This window comes from Scyliorhinus canicula, chromosome 13 (assembly GCF_902713615.1).
Source record: "Scyliorhinus canicula chromosome 13, sScyCan1.1, whole genome shotgun sequence".
In the NCBI taxonomy this organism is placed as follows: domain Eukaryota; kingdom Metazoa; phylum Chordata; class Chondrichthyes; order Carcharhiniformes; family Scyliorhinidae; genus Scyliorhinus; species Scyliorhinus canicula.
In genome coordinates this window covers 154,866,870-154,881,207 of record NC_052158.1, presented here as the reverse complement: position 1 = coordinate 154,881,207, position 14,338 = coordinate 154,866,870, and the positions used below count along the sequence as shown (strand labels likewise).

Below are 14,338 nucleotides of genomic sequence, written 5' to 3'. Positions count from 1 at the left end.
GAGAGAAATAATTCAGACATCATGAACTAGCTGGAGAACAGCGGAGGTTATGGGGTGAATGTTGGCACATTCGGTTATCTGTGGAAAATGTGAAAAGCTATTTTGTTGGAAGTTAATGGAGTAAATAAAAATTCCATTAACACTGCAGCAATGAAGTTACTGTGAAAATCCCCTAGTTGCCACATTCCGGCGCCTGTTCGGGTCAGCAGAGGGAGAATTCAGGATTCCCAATAACAAGTGCGTCTTTCGGGACTTGTGGGAGGAAACAGGAGCACCCGGAGGAAACCCACGCAGACACGGGGAGAACGTGCAAACTCCGCACAGACAGTGATCCAAGCCGGAAATCGAACCTGGGACCCTGGCACTGTGAAGCAACAGTGCTAACCACCGTGCCATCCCCCTTCTGTGCTACCGTGCCACCCTATAAATGCTTATTGTGAAGAAATTGCAAAGCCATTGTAAAGATAACAAGCCTTTTAACTTCTCATGGAAGGACTTATGAAAGTTATACATACGTTTTGAGAGTGGAGGTCAGAACTTGAATTCCCAATGGACTTCTGATCTTCACATGTACAGATCAGGAACAGGCTTCACAAGCACGGTTCTGCAATATTTAATCTTCTTTGGGCCCAGTGTGTCTGCACTGCATGAAGGAAAATGGCACTAAAATCCTGGTCATGGGGCTGTAATAACCCTCACAAGACCCGAGGGGATAACCCGATTGATCTCTCCATGGGACCCGTGGAAAACGATCTCCCTCGCTAATGGGCGGAGGCTTATCTGCTGCTCCTCATAGAAATCACCTCATAGAATCCGGCCTGGATTGGGACTGGAACGATGGGTCGTCTCAGTCGGGACCTTTGTGCCATATCCACGTTGCTGCTTTTTCTGAGAAAGTTAGTGCCCGTTTTGATTCACCTTCTCACTCTATAGTGAGCAAGAGCAGAGCACCATGGGAGGCGAGAGTCCATGGCAGGCGACAGGGAGAGGCCCCAAAGGCAGAGTCCCAGAGAAGGGACAGGAAGTGGGCCCGGTTCAGTTTAAAAAGTGGGGAGGGGGGGGGGGGGGGGGGGGGGTTGGGTGGCAGAGAAACTAGTTCCAAACAGGAAAAGGGCTGCGGAGAGAATAAGGCAGCCAAGGGTTGGTGATTCCAGGCTGCAAGCCTTTGGGGCAGAGCTGCCCTTTGGAGCAGTAGTGTTCTGCTCTGCGTGGCTGAAGATCGGAAGAGAGTTGGTTCTTCAATGTACACTCGGGATCTAGGGGAATGGATGGGATAGAAATCCTGCCGGGTGGACTGCTGTTGTTGCTGGTAAAGTCTGGTAATTAATGAGGGCTCGGGAGAAACCCTGCGGATCCAGGAAGGCAGCAGAAGCTTTGTGACTTGGTGCTGTAGGCCATTGGGGGAAAGGTACCCCTTGGATCTGTGGTGTTCTGCTTGGTGCTGCTGAAGATGTGAAATTCTGCTTGTGAGTTGGTGCTTCAGTACGCACTTGGCAAGCCAGTGGAACAGAATCTTGGGAGACCAGATTGAAACCCTGCGAGGTGGGCCCTCGCTGAAGCTTCCCGAGTTGGTGCAACATCCAGAGACAATTCCCAGGTTAGATCATCAAAGGTGAAAACTGGAATCCCTCATGAGCGAGGCAGAGTTTCAGTGAGGTTAGTTGACTCCCAGTTTTTAGTGATGTCTTGATAGGTTGTTGAGAAATCTATGGACTCTGTCTTGGTCGCTGTCGTAATATACACACAAGTATATGATGGTGCACAGACAGACGTTGATTGACACACAGGATGACCAATGAAGGCACAGAACACAGCAGCCAATCACCAGACAGGACACGACCACTATAAAGCCAGAGGCACTAGTTTACCCGCTCTCTTGGGATGCAGCCTCTGAGACAGTCAGAGCCTGTGAGCAACAACTGGAACATCCACCATGTGGTCGTAAGATAGTCTGGTCAGGTTAGCCTCCGGTCTCCAGTCAACTCGGCATAGTGTCAACCCACAGTAAAGTATGTATGATAGTTAAGAGTTCAATAAAATAGAGTTGCATTTCTTCAAGTGTTGGAAGCCTGTCTCTCTCAGTGCTGCAGTAAACACAGTCCTCGCAGACCCAGTTTACCCAACACATCAGTCGCATTTGCCATGTATTGTGCAGTGTGGTGTGTTTGAGCACAGTTTGCCCGTTAATTCACACATACCTCACATTAACTATGAATGTTCGAGTATGAGATAGATATTGTAAATTGTTTGATCCTTCTGACTTTTTATAGTAAAGATTACCTTTTATTGTTTGAAACTCGTGGAATCTTGTGGCTTTATTCACTGTGCAAGTATCTTAAATCTTAAACTTTGGCAACTTTAAACAAAACATTATGGATCCCTCACTGGATCTTATCAAAACCTTGTGGGGGGGGGGGGGGGGGGGAGTCACATCTAGGATTAGAACAGCTTTAAAAACTTGTGCATTGTACAAATTTATTAATCAGATCAATGTCACTTTGAACTATAAAGGGGGCAGGTGGCAGTTAAGAGTTTACAGGGAGGGAAAAAATTGCCTTTCATCCCCAAGGTCACTCTGAGGAAACATTCTTTCAAACTTCTTTCTGTATCTAGGACCCCTCCCCAGATACTCTGTTCCCAGAGACTTTTAATTAATTAACACTGCTCCACTGCACTGACTCGTAGGAAAGTTTAAATTCCTAATTGTGGAAATGATTTTTGGTGTTTAGATTGAAAATACAGCTACATTTCCAGCGTGTTTTGGGCAGAATGTCCAGAGCAGAACCTCAAACCCCCCCCCAAGATATTTGTCGAAAGCTGTGCCATGTGATTTGCTTTCTCGTTGATTGTGAGAAAGTGGCCCGAAGGTCCAAGGATGGGGTATTGACGGAACAGGCCATCAACCTGCTCACCATCCGCCCATAAAAACAACAAATTCTTCAGAGTTCAGAAACCAGCGCGTGTCATGTCAAAAGGATGTGAATGATATTTGTTGGGCTCCTTTGGTAGCACACAGTATCCTCTGTGTCAGAAGGTGGTAGATTAATGTCTGACTTCAGGCCTTGAGCACGTGATCGAGACTGCTACTTCAAGGCAGCTCTCCGCACGGAGAGGTACTCGTTTGAATGAGATGTTAAACCGGCTCTTCAGTCACCTGTTCAGGTCGATGCCAAGGATTTCACGGCATTATCTGGAGAAGAACAGGTGATTGGCCGACTGACAGAGCTTTGATTCATCCAATACCTAAAATTAGCCAATCGTTATTCGGTTTGTAGGATCTAATTTACACATCAGCTGCCTGCTGTAGTTAAAGGGAATTCACAAGACATGGATTATAGCCAGAGAAAGTAATGGGGGATTGAGAAAGTTAGTTCTTTCTTGTGGGTGGAGCACATTGGGATGTTCCAATATTGTGCATGGTGTTGTTAGAGTTTAGGTCCTTTAGTGGCACAGTGGTTAGCACTGCTGCCTTCACAGCACCAGGGACCCGGGTTCAATTCCAGCCTTGGGTGACTGTCTGTGCGGGGTTTACACATTCACCCCGTGTCTGCGTGGGTTTCCTCCGGGTGCTCCGGTTTCCCCCCACAGTCCAAAGATGTGCAGGTTAGGTAGATTGGCCAGGCTAAATTACCCCTTTGTTTTCCAAAGGGGTTACAGGGATAGGGGGGTGGAGTGGGCCTAGGTAGGACGCTCTTTCAGAGGGTTGGTGCAGACTCGATGGGGCGAATGGCCTCCTTTTGGACTGTATGGATTCCACGGTTCTAAATAGAATGGATATGTTCATGAGTGATTGTAGATGATGGTGATGATAAGTGACACAGTCAGTTATATGCCCGACTCTCTCTCCCGCTCTCCCTCCAGAGAGAGATGGAATGCAACTGTAGTCTGAAACAACATTCCAGTTCTGTAACCTGCTTAGATGTGTTTAATAAACTAGTTTAAAGAAAGTAAAAATGACCTCAGTCTGTCTAAGGGATAATAGGTCACGTGTACCCATAGCCAAGAACCGAGTCGACAGATCATGGGAACTATCCAAATCAGCCTATGTAGTCCTTTTCTGCCGCTTCTTTGTGCTCCTCCCCAACCTTCTCACTGGAGCGACTGTGATCAGTCAAATCACGGCCTTCTGACCTGTCATTCCCATACTCCTAAAGGTGCTGCCCATTGCTGGGGTCAATTCTGTGGGCTCTAATTGTCCATTGTTAACTTACCGAAGTGGCCATTCTTAGTTAGTGACTGTTCATTTTTGTTATGGAGAGTAATTTGTAAAAGCATCGGGAGCAAAAGTAGCCCGTCAGCCCACTACCTGCTCTGCCATTCAGTATGGTCATCTCCCGCCCTCACCCTCACCACCACATTCAAACCCTACCCCCCAAAATAATTAATTGTGAAGAATTCCTGCGATATCCTGAAGTACGATGACTTCTACAGGTGTGCCATAGAGAGCATCCTATCTGGCTGTATCACAGCCTGGTATGGCAACTGTTCGGCCCAAGATCGCAAGAAACTACAGGGCCTGGTGAACTCAGCCTAACGCATCACACAAGCTTACCACCCCCACATTGATTCTGTCTACACCTCCCGCTGCCTCAGGAAGGCAGACAGCATTGTCAGAGACCCCTCCCACCCAGGCATTGCCTTCTTCCAGACCCTTCCATCAGGCAGAAGGTACAGACTTCTGAAGACCTGCACATGCAGACATAGGAACAGCTTCCTCCCCACAGCTACAAGACTCCTCAACGACTCCCCCTCGGACTGATCTGTTCCCTGTAAGAACACTATTCATGGCACCCTATGCTGCTCTTGCTCATGTATTTGCTTTGTTTGGCCCCTTGTTCCGCATTGTAACCAATCGCTGTTTGTCGATGCACCATTTGTCAATGTATTCTGTTGATTATTATTTTTTGGCTATGTATGTACTGTGTACGTTCCCTCGGACGCAGAAAAATACTTTTCACTGTACTTCGGTAGACGTGACAATAAATCAAAATCAAATCAAATGAGGTGCAAGATAAACCCGCTACCTCTTGAGTTAGATATATTTGTGCAGAGAACAAGGGAACAGGGAGAGGCAGAGAGGAGGGATTACTCGGTATATTCCAGGATGGCTAACCTTCTCCTTTCTTCCAGTAAAGAGGAGTCGAAGGTCAAGGACAGGACAATTACAAATACAATAAGCATCAAAGCGGTGACCCCGAGTGACCTCCAGAGAAACTACACCTGCTTTGGGAAAAACAGAATCGGATTGACCTTTGCTCAAGTGACCTTATTCAAGAAAGGTATCTGAACTTTACTTGACCATGCTGGGGGGGGGGGGGCTCTGGATTTGAACCTACTCTAATCTCATTCAGCCTCTCTCAACAATACATAAATATTTATAAAGCAGCCTTTTCGAACTCTTGCCCGAGTCCGAAGATCACAGGTTCAAGTTGCACTCCAGGTGACGGTTTATTAGTGGCACTGGGGAATGAGGACTTTAATCTGGGCTGACACATCCAGTCCAGTTCTGAGGGGGTGTTGCATGGTCGGAGGTGACTTCTTTCAGATCAGGTGCTGAAGTAGTACCCTGCCCGCCCTCCCAGGTAAAAGACCCCATGCTGCTACCTTCAAGAAGGACAGGGAACTTGGTATCCTGACCCAATATTTATCCATCAACCAACATCACCAGAACAGATTATCTGGTCATTTATCACATTGCTGTTAGTGGGATCTTACTGTGCACAAATCGGTCAATGCATTTCCTCCGTTACAACATCGACTGCACTTCGAAGTTTCAGTACCGAAGAAGAGTCATTTTGGACTCTCTGTCTGTCTCTCTCTCTCTCTCTCTATCTCCCTCTCTATCTCTCCACCTCCACAGATTCTCTCTCTCTCCACAGATAGTCTTTCTCTCTCTCTCTCTCTCCATGGGTTCTCTCTCTCTCTCTCTCTCTCCACAGATTCTCTCTCTCTCCCCACAGATTTTCTCTCTCTCTCTCTCTCTATATCTCCACAGATTCTTCTCCCTCTCTCGCCCCACAGATTGTCTCTCTCTATCTCTATCTCCACAGATTCTCTCCCTCTCTCTCCCCAGAGATTTTCTCTCTCTCTCTATCTCCACAGATTCTCTCTCTCTCTCCCTATCTCCACAGATTCGCTCTCTCTCTCTCTCTCTCCCTATCTCCACAGATTATCTCTCTATCTCCATAGATCCTCTCTCTCTATCCATTTCCACAGATTCTCTCTCTCTCTCTCTCTCTCTCTCTATCTCCACAGATTCTCTCTCTCTCTCTATCTCCACAGATTCTCTCTCTCTCTGAGCGGGATTCTCTCATCCCTTGGCAGAGTGTCCATAAACGCCGGTGCGTTTTACAACGGCATAAAAGGGCCACTGCCAGGACTAATTCTGGCCCCTACAGGGGGCCAGCATGGTGCTGGAGCGGTTCATGTCGCTCCAGCTGCCGATCCCGGTGCAAACTGTGCTCCGCGGATCCCACGCATGCGCAGTGGCGCCAGCACCAACGCACGCATGCACGGTGGCCTCCTTCAAGCGCCGGCCCCGACGCAACATGGCGCAGGGCGACGTGCCGGCATGTAGGAAAAGAGGTTGGGGGACAGAGAGGCCGGCCCACCGATTGGTGGGCCCCAATCGCGGGCCAGGCCGCATTGGAGGCCCCCCCCCCAGGTCGGAGCCCCCCGCCACAGGCCGCCACCCGACCCTTGCACGCAGAGTTCCCGCCGGCTGCGAGGAGTGAACGGCGCCTGAGGGACTCAGCATCTTAACTGTGGCTGCTCGGCCTGGCCCCGGGCTGAGAGAATCACGTCACCTATCTCCACAGATTCTCTCTCTCTCTCTCTCTCTATCTCCACAGATTCCCTCTCTCTCTCTCTCTCTCTCCACAGATTCCCTCTCTCTCTCTTTCTCTCTCTCCACAGATTCCCTCTCTCTCTCTCTCTCTCTCTCTCCACAGATTCTCTCACTCTCTCTCTTCACAGATTGTCTCTCTCTATCTCTCTATCTCTATATCTATCTCCAATAACAATACCACTTCACCTTCATCGCCCACTAAGTGTGAAGAATATTTATCTTCAGTGAAAATACCAAATTGTTGGGACTAGATAATGAGCACTGATGTGTGAAGTCCCATTTTCCTGTCCTTTTCTTACGTACATCCGCCACGCAAACCTTTCCAGCACAGTCTCCATGGAGATTAGACCTGTTTTTTTACAAAAGTGACTAACAGTTACCCTAAAGACTCCAGTTACCAACTTTGTTTGGAAATTCAGTGCCGACACGATGGGCCAAATGGCCTCCTTCTGCGTGGTGACAGTTGTGTGATTCTGCTGATGTTACAGGTGTTTTATAAGCCTCAGTTATCTTTGTACTTTACACTATTTTGTTTTCCTTCCAACCAGTTGCCTTATTATTTTCTCCACCCTCTTCCAGCTCCCAGTTACGCGATTGAACTCGGCTGTACGTTGGGCGTTACGTTGCTGATGCTCGTTACTCCAATCATTGTCTACCATTTCTGGTGGATGGAAATCATATTGCTCTATCGACTGTACTTTGGGACTGATGAAACAGTAGGAGGTGAGGGAACTCTGCATTGCAACGGTGGACAAGATGTGTTCTTTAACTTTATTGCACCTGCTCGGCAAACTCAGAATTCCTAACAAAGTGGACCCAGGAAGTGAGGGTCCCAACTCCCACACACCACTATCATTGCAACAACAGTGCTTGCAAACTCCTGGATCCGACTCTTATGCCTTTTAGTTAATTCATACTGAATTTATAAAATGTATTATGAAATTTAAATTCACATTAAAAGTATTGTCCCTTCCTTTTTCCTGGTCGAACGTGTTGACTCCTCACTGGCACTCAACACTTCCCAGCACCTCAACCAATTGATGGTTCTTCACCTGATGGTTGGGACCCCACTGACCACAGTAACCCACAACCTGTCACCATGTGTGTGCACTTACCAGTGAGTCCAATGAGCAAGGGTCTAGCTGGTTCTTTTCTCTACCTAGCATAGGACTGTTGAAGTCCACCACCTTACTCTAGTCTAGTCCACTTCTAGCCTGCAACACATCCAGGGTTAATCCAAGTTCCTTTACAGTAGTGAACCTTAAGACCTTAAGACCATAGGAGCAGAATTAGGCCACTCGGCCTATCGAGTTTGCTCTGCCATTCAATCATGGCTGATATTTTCTCATCCCCATTCTCCTGCCTTCTCCCCATAACCCCTCATCCCCTTATTGATCAAGAACCATGATGAAGCTCTCTTGTTCTTCGATCCCCTCTGGATCAGTGGTCCACTTCTCAGATTACTAGTTCAGTAACCTCACGATTCTGTTGTCTTATCGTGTGTACATAACTAGGAAAGGTACAGGAATGGAAGGGAGGGTGACACGAGACAGACACACTGAAGCATTTCTCTCTGTCCCCTTCTTGCGATTTACAGATGGGAAGGAGTTTGATGTCTACATGTCGTACGCGAGGAACACCGAAGAGGAAGAATTTGTCCTTAACACTCTTCGATCCGTTTTGGAAAATGAATACGGATACAAAGTCTTCATCTACGAACGGGACAGTTTACCAGGCGGACGTATGTGCAGAGTGCAACTACTTACTCTCTTAGAGGCCACATTTGGGATTTCCCCTGGCCCGTACTCCATTACCCCCTTTGCCTCTTTTCTCTAACTCCTGACGATGCTGAATTCTACCCAGGAAACCTCCGATGGTGTGACTATCTGAATCGCAATCAGAATTAAGAGCTCCATTTGAATTGTCATCCCCACCCCCTGAACTCTGGTGTTGCAGCCTAGTTGTGTCACCCTCTCAGTGCCGGCCGCACTGAGGTGAACTAGTGTGACGCAGACAGAAAAACGGAACATTGCACCTTCTGAGACTCAGCTTTTGCTCATGGATGGTTTCTCCCTCTCTGCCCCCTCCCCCCCATAGATCCACTGCTTGAAACATCCCCACATGTTAGGAGACACAGAATTGCTCCCTCGTCTGTGCTGAATTGGTCCCTTGGGCTAAATGGATGCTGATGCAATACAGGTCTCAGCATTTCAAGAGGTGATGAATCATCTGGGGTTCCTGGAACATGGGAAAATAGGAACTGGAGACGGCCGTCTAGCCGTCCAGCCCCCTTGAGCCTGCTCCACTGTTCGCATCCAAATTTTCAACGAAACTTGACAAGTTATCACAATCCTTTTCTTTTTGTATTTTGGCGATGAGAAGATAGGTGTCCTGAAGTCAGAAATTCCAGTAACACGTTCAGTAAATTTAAATACAAAATTAAAACATTTATTACCAAAAGAAAAAAAAAATTAACACACCCATTTTCACAGTTAAAATTAGTAGTACATGCTGTTTCCCCCAATTTATACACTTGGTTAGACCACAAATAGCTAACAATCACTTTGTAGATATTTAAGTTATTAAATCCAATAATATTACCACAAAGCAAAGCAATGTTGCTTTAGGGTATGTATGTAACACAGCTTCTCACTCTCTCCTACTCTGCTGTGGGCATTCAAGAAATTTTAAAACAAAACCCTGCTTTCTGATTTTTTAAAAAAAGGCACATTTTTGGGTTGACTAAAGGCTGCTTCCCATTTCCCAGCTCTCTTCCCCGGACAGAGTACCCCAGAAAGTCTCACATGGCCACTCCCAACACCGATTTCTCACCGCTCTTTAAGTAGTCTTTTTCTCTTTCATGTTTATTCCATTGTGGTTATCTGTCTTTGAAACTTACCTTTCGCAGAATATCCAAATCTTTTCTGTCTGCCCGACTGCTCCCGAATTCTGAGTAAAATACAATGGAGTGACATTGCTTTATTTATTGATGACCTTTTCCAGGTTGTAAACGCCTTTTTACTTCGCTTTTGAAATGTAACAACTGAACACAAACTTAGCTCCTAATGCAAATTTCAATCCATGGTTTATTTACTTGACAAAACTTCAACTTGGTCACATTTATTTCAAGTACCTGTCTTTCGCACCTACAATCTTTTGCTATCCTAAAGTTTACAGCCCAACTGTCTTGAGTTTTAATTGAATTAATCTCAAGCGTGCATACACCCAAAGTGGTCTACTCGACATTGGAGAGACTAAACGTGGACTGGGTGACCACTTTACAGGATACATCCACTCCGTCCGCAAGCAGGACCCAGACCTTCTTGTCGCTGCCATTTCGATTCACCTCCCTGCTCTCTATTTCCACATGTCTGTCCTTGGCCTGCTGTAATGTTCCAGTGAAGCCCAGTGCAAACTGGAGGAACAGCACCTCATCTTCCAATTACAGCCTTCTGGACTTAACACTTAGTTCAACAACTTCAGAATGTGAACTCTTTCCTCCTTCACCCCATTTTTGTTTCTATCCATTTATTTTCAGTTCTTCCATTGAACTGTTTTTCCATGACCATTGCCCCGCCCCCACTCTCCCAGCCCACTTGGGCCTTCTGTTCCCTGTTCCAAGTTGTCCTTTGGCACACTGTTCACCTTTGTTATGCCATTTACACATTCTAATCTCTTCATGTGCCAATATCAATTCCCTTCTTAGCCTTAATCACCCCCATTACATTCTACAGATGTCCACAACATCTTTGTCAATCTCCACCTATCACTGGCCCCCTATCCAGCCCCAATTCTCCCCCCCAAATTACAGTATAAATCTGACCCTATTTACGGTTCACTCCAGCTGTGGAAAAGAGTCATCCTGACTCGATACATTAGCTCCCTTCTCTCTCCACAGATGCTGTCAGACCTGCAGCACGGTAGCACAGTGGTTATCACAGTTGCTTCACAGCACCAGGGATCAGGGTTCGATTCCCGGCTTGGATCGCTGTCTGTGCGGAGTCTACACGTTCTCCCTGTGTCTGTGTGGGTTTCCTCCGGGCGCACCGGTTTCCAAAGACGTGCAGGTTAGGTGGATTGGCCATGATAAATTACCCTTTAGTGTCTAGGGATATGTAATTCAGGTGGGGCTATGTGGTGACAGGGAGAGGGCGGGAGCTTGGATGGGGTTGCTCTTTGGGAGGGTTGGTGCAGACCTGATTGGCCTCCTTCTGCACTGTAGGGATTCTATGATATCTAATCTCAGTTTGTGATTAGTGAGGTCCGTGCTGCATTATTGTTCTTGACTGAGGTGGCAATAGGAAAGCGGCTATTCGCCTGTTTTTGGGTGGGGTCCTCATTCGATGGGAGTGGGATTAATCTCCCGGCTGGTGTCCATCTAATTGAACATCCCATTGATATTTATTCAGGCTTGTGTGAGGACTGACCTTTTGGCACCAGAGGCATCATTCTGGTCATCAAACCCATCCGGGAAGCCATGCCTACACGGGAGCCAATTGGTGGAGACTAACATACGTGAACCAGTTTGCAGCAGAGAAACAGGCCATTCAGCCCATCTGCTCCCTGCTGGCACTTACGCTCCACATGAGACACCGCCCACACCTCGTCATCTCAGCCGATCAGCATGTCCATCTATTCCTTTCTCTCGTGTGGTTATCTAGCTTTCTCTCAAGTGTATCTTTCGCTTCAACCGCTCCCGGTGGCGAGTTCCACACTCTCGTCAATCCCTCTGAGTAAAGATGTTTCTCCGGAGTTCCATATCAGGTTTTTATTCCACCTCTCCATCATTGTCCCCTCACCATCCTCAATTTTATGGTGGGGGGGGGGGGGGGGGGGGGGGGGAGGAGGGGGCTGCAGGTGAGGCCCCAGATGGCCTGCCTGCCTGCACCTGCTCCAATAGAGGCTCTTCGGGGGTCACTTTTGTGTCTGACGGAAGGAATCTCAGAGCCAGGGGGAAGCCTGGCATGGCCTTGGGTGGGAATGGGCGGAGGTGGGGGGAGGGGGGAGCCATTCCACATTGGGCATCCCCATCCTTCAAGGTCTGCCCCCCACAGGAGTTTCCTCCTCCCCCACATCCCTGCCACCTCAGCCTCTCCATTAAACCACCCCCCCCCCCCATCTCCGCAACTAACCCCACAGGCCTCCAGTTCCCTCCCTGCCATTGGATGGGACCTATCTACTCAAATCCCATTTCCCAGCACTTGGTCCGTAGCCTTGTGCGCAATGACGGTTCAAGTGCCCCTTTCAATGAAGCCCCATTATCTGTGAAATCCTGCCCCACTTCTATTGTAGCAAATCCTTCCATGTATCTTACAGACCCCTGCCAGGTTACCCCTTATCTTTCTCTTTTCTCGAGAAAAGAGCCCCAACTGATTCAGCCTTTTCCTGATAAATATATTATCTCAACTCTAATATCCTTGTGAGTTCGTTTTTTGAACCTTTTCCACTGCCTCTGTACTGTTTGTAGTATGGAGACCAGGACAGTACACAGTGCTCCAAGTGGTCTCATTGTGGCTTGATACAGTAACACTGCAACATGGGAGTGTAGAGTAGGTTTGACTGTGTTCGTTGTGAATGTCGACCATTGTTCATCATGCACCTCCCCTAACCCCTCCCCCTTTCATTTCTCAGTCATTACAGATGAGACTTTGGCCTACATCTGGAAGAGCAGGAGGCTGGTGGTCGTGCTGAGCCCCAATTATCTGATACGTGGGACCCAGGCCCTTTTAGAGCTGAAGGCTGGCACTGAGCGCATGGCCAGGACTGGGCAGATCAGAGTTATACTGTTGGAGTTCATCCCTGTGAGGAAGGTCAGCCAGGTGGTGGAGCTGAGAAGGCTGAAGGCAGTGATGGCCACCATCAAGTGGGAGGGGGAGAGGTCGCGAGACCAGAGGAGCCGATTCTGGAAGCGGCTCCGAGTCGCCCTTCCCACAAAACGAACACAGGCATCTGAAAGGAAGAGCGAGAGGCTAATGTCCAAAAACGTGCAGGCTGGGGACCTAATCAATCCATCTGCTTCTGAGGGTTGTTCGCCCGCCAGCAATATCCATGATGAAAGATCAATAGACACGCCTCCAGTTCCTGATAACTCTACTGCACAAGAAACCAAATCCCCAATGCTTTGTTGAACATTGACTCTTCATTTTAAAAAAGTATTCCTCCTGTCGCGAATGCTCCTCTTCACAGGTCCTTAAATGGTGCATTTTGAGGACAAATAAAAGAAGCACAGTTGCAGGTCATGGGTTTAAACTGTCCGCAAATGATGCACAGCTTGTGTTTTGTGGGGTTGGAGGTGTGGGGAGGAGGGAAGGGTGGAACCTGTGCGGTGATCTGCCTATTCCATTCCTCCATGGATCACCCCGCTCTCCTTTTACCTGTTTAAAAAGGTGGATGAGTCAATGCACCTTGACCGCAGAAAGACGTCAAGGTGGAGAAAGGAGTGTGGGACTGGAACATCTTCAATATGCACCCTTTGCTCAAGAAGGGAGAGAAGGATAAACTTTGGATTGATTAACTGAATGTCGGTTGTGGTCACACTCGACAAGACAAGTCAAACTAAATATTTAGAGATGGCCAGTGTTTTGCTGTTGGTCCACTGAATATTCTTCCTCTGGTTATGAGTATGAAACTTCTACTGTTAAATTGAGAATTGAAGGGCTCATATTCGCGAAACAGGATGGCTGAGTAATGCATATTAGAGGTGGATGAGCCAATCAAACATGAGACAATGGGCACAGAGTTTAAACTCCCCGGGAACATCCAGGCTCATTGAAGTAAGCATTTTTCCATTCAATTATGAAGTTGAGGTGACGGTTTCGAAGGACCCAAACACAAAGGAATGATGACTGGTTTAATTGGCAGCTCTCTTGGCCAACGCAAGAAGAGCTGGGAGAGAGCCAAAGATCAATCCGATGGCTTCCCACTTAGCAAGTGGTCGAAAGCACAGGTGAACACCTAGCCTTGGCCAGTTTCTGTGAGAACATCCATGGCAAGTAAACAGGACCACCTGAAGATGCAACTGCTCTGAAGCAGTGCAAATGATTGACTAGGAAAGTAATATTTGGTCCAATTACTTGGAGAGTGCGGTGTGTTTATTATTTTATTTGTTACAAGACGTGATGTAAATTTGAGAGTTGCTATAAATTTTACTCTGCTTGTTCATTTAACTGTTGTAAAAGAAACCTATTAATTGATTTTTACATTTGACCATATCACACTAAATTGTTAATTAGTTTAACTAGTCTGTGAATTGGATGATTTTTTGTGTGAGCTCGGGAGTATTAGTTTGTGTAAGAAGTAGTTTTCATCGCTAAGGCGCAGCGACACTATCGTGGGATACTGTGCAGTCAGGAAAAGCTCCCAATCCATTCAATGCGGAACCTAAATGCATGTCTTTGGAAACTAGACGCAAGTTCTATTTGATAAATGTAATTATTATTTGAAGAGACTGGATGGATGAACATAACATGAGACATCGGAACAGGAATTGGC

The 14,338-nt window shown here is 47.3% G+C and overlaps 1 protein-coding gene across 1 annotated transcript in view; it reads left to right on the top strand.

Annotated features, from left to right (window-relative positions):
* Positions 1-14,084, top strand: part of LOC119976310 (interleukin-1 receptor accessory protein-like) — a 54,334-nt gene extending 40,250 nt beyond the window's left edge. Inside the window, exons 8-11 of the mRNA XM_038816750.1 lie at positions 5,131-5,279; positions 7,427-7,570; positions 8,445-8,588; positions 12,479-14,084. Of these exons, the coding sequence (XP_038672678.1) occupies positions 5,131-5,279; positions 7,427-7,570; positions 8,445-8,588; positions 12,479-12,975 (934 nt within the window). The 3' untranslated portion in view covers positions 12,976-14,084. The remainder of the gene's footprint in view (positions 1-5,130; positions 5,280-7,426; positions 7,571-8,444; positions 8,589-12,478) is intronic.
* The last annotated feature ends 254 nt before the right edge of the window (positions 14,085-14,338 follow it).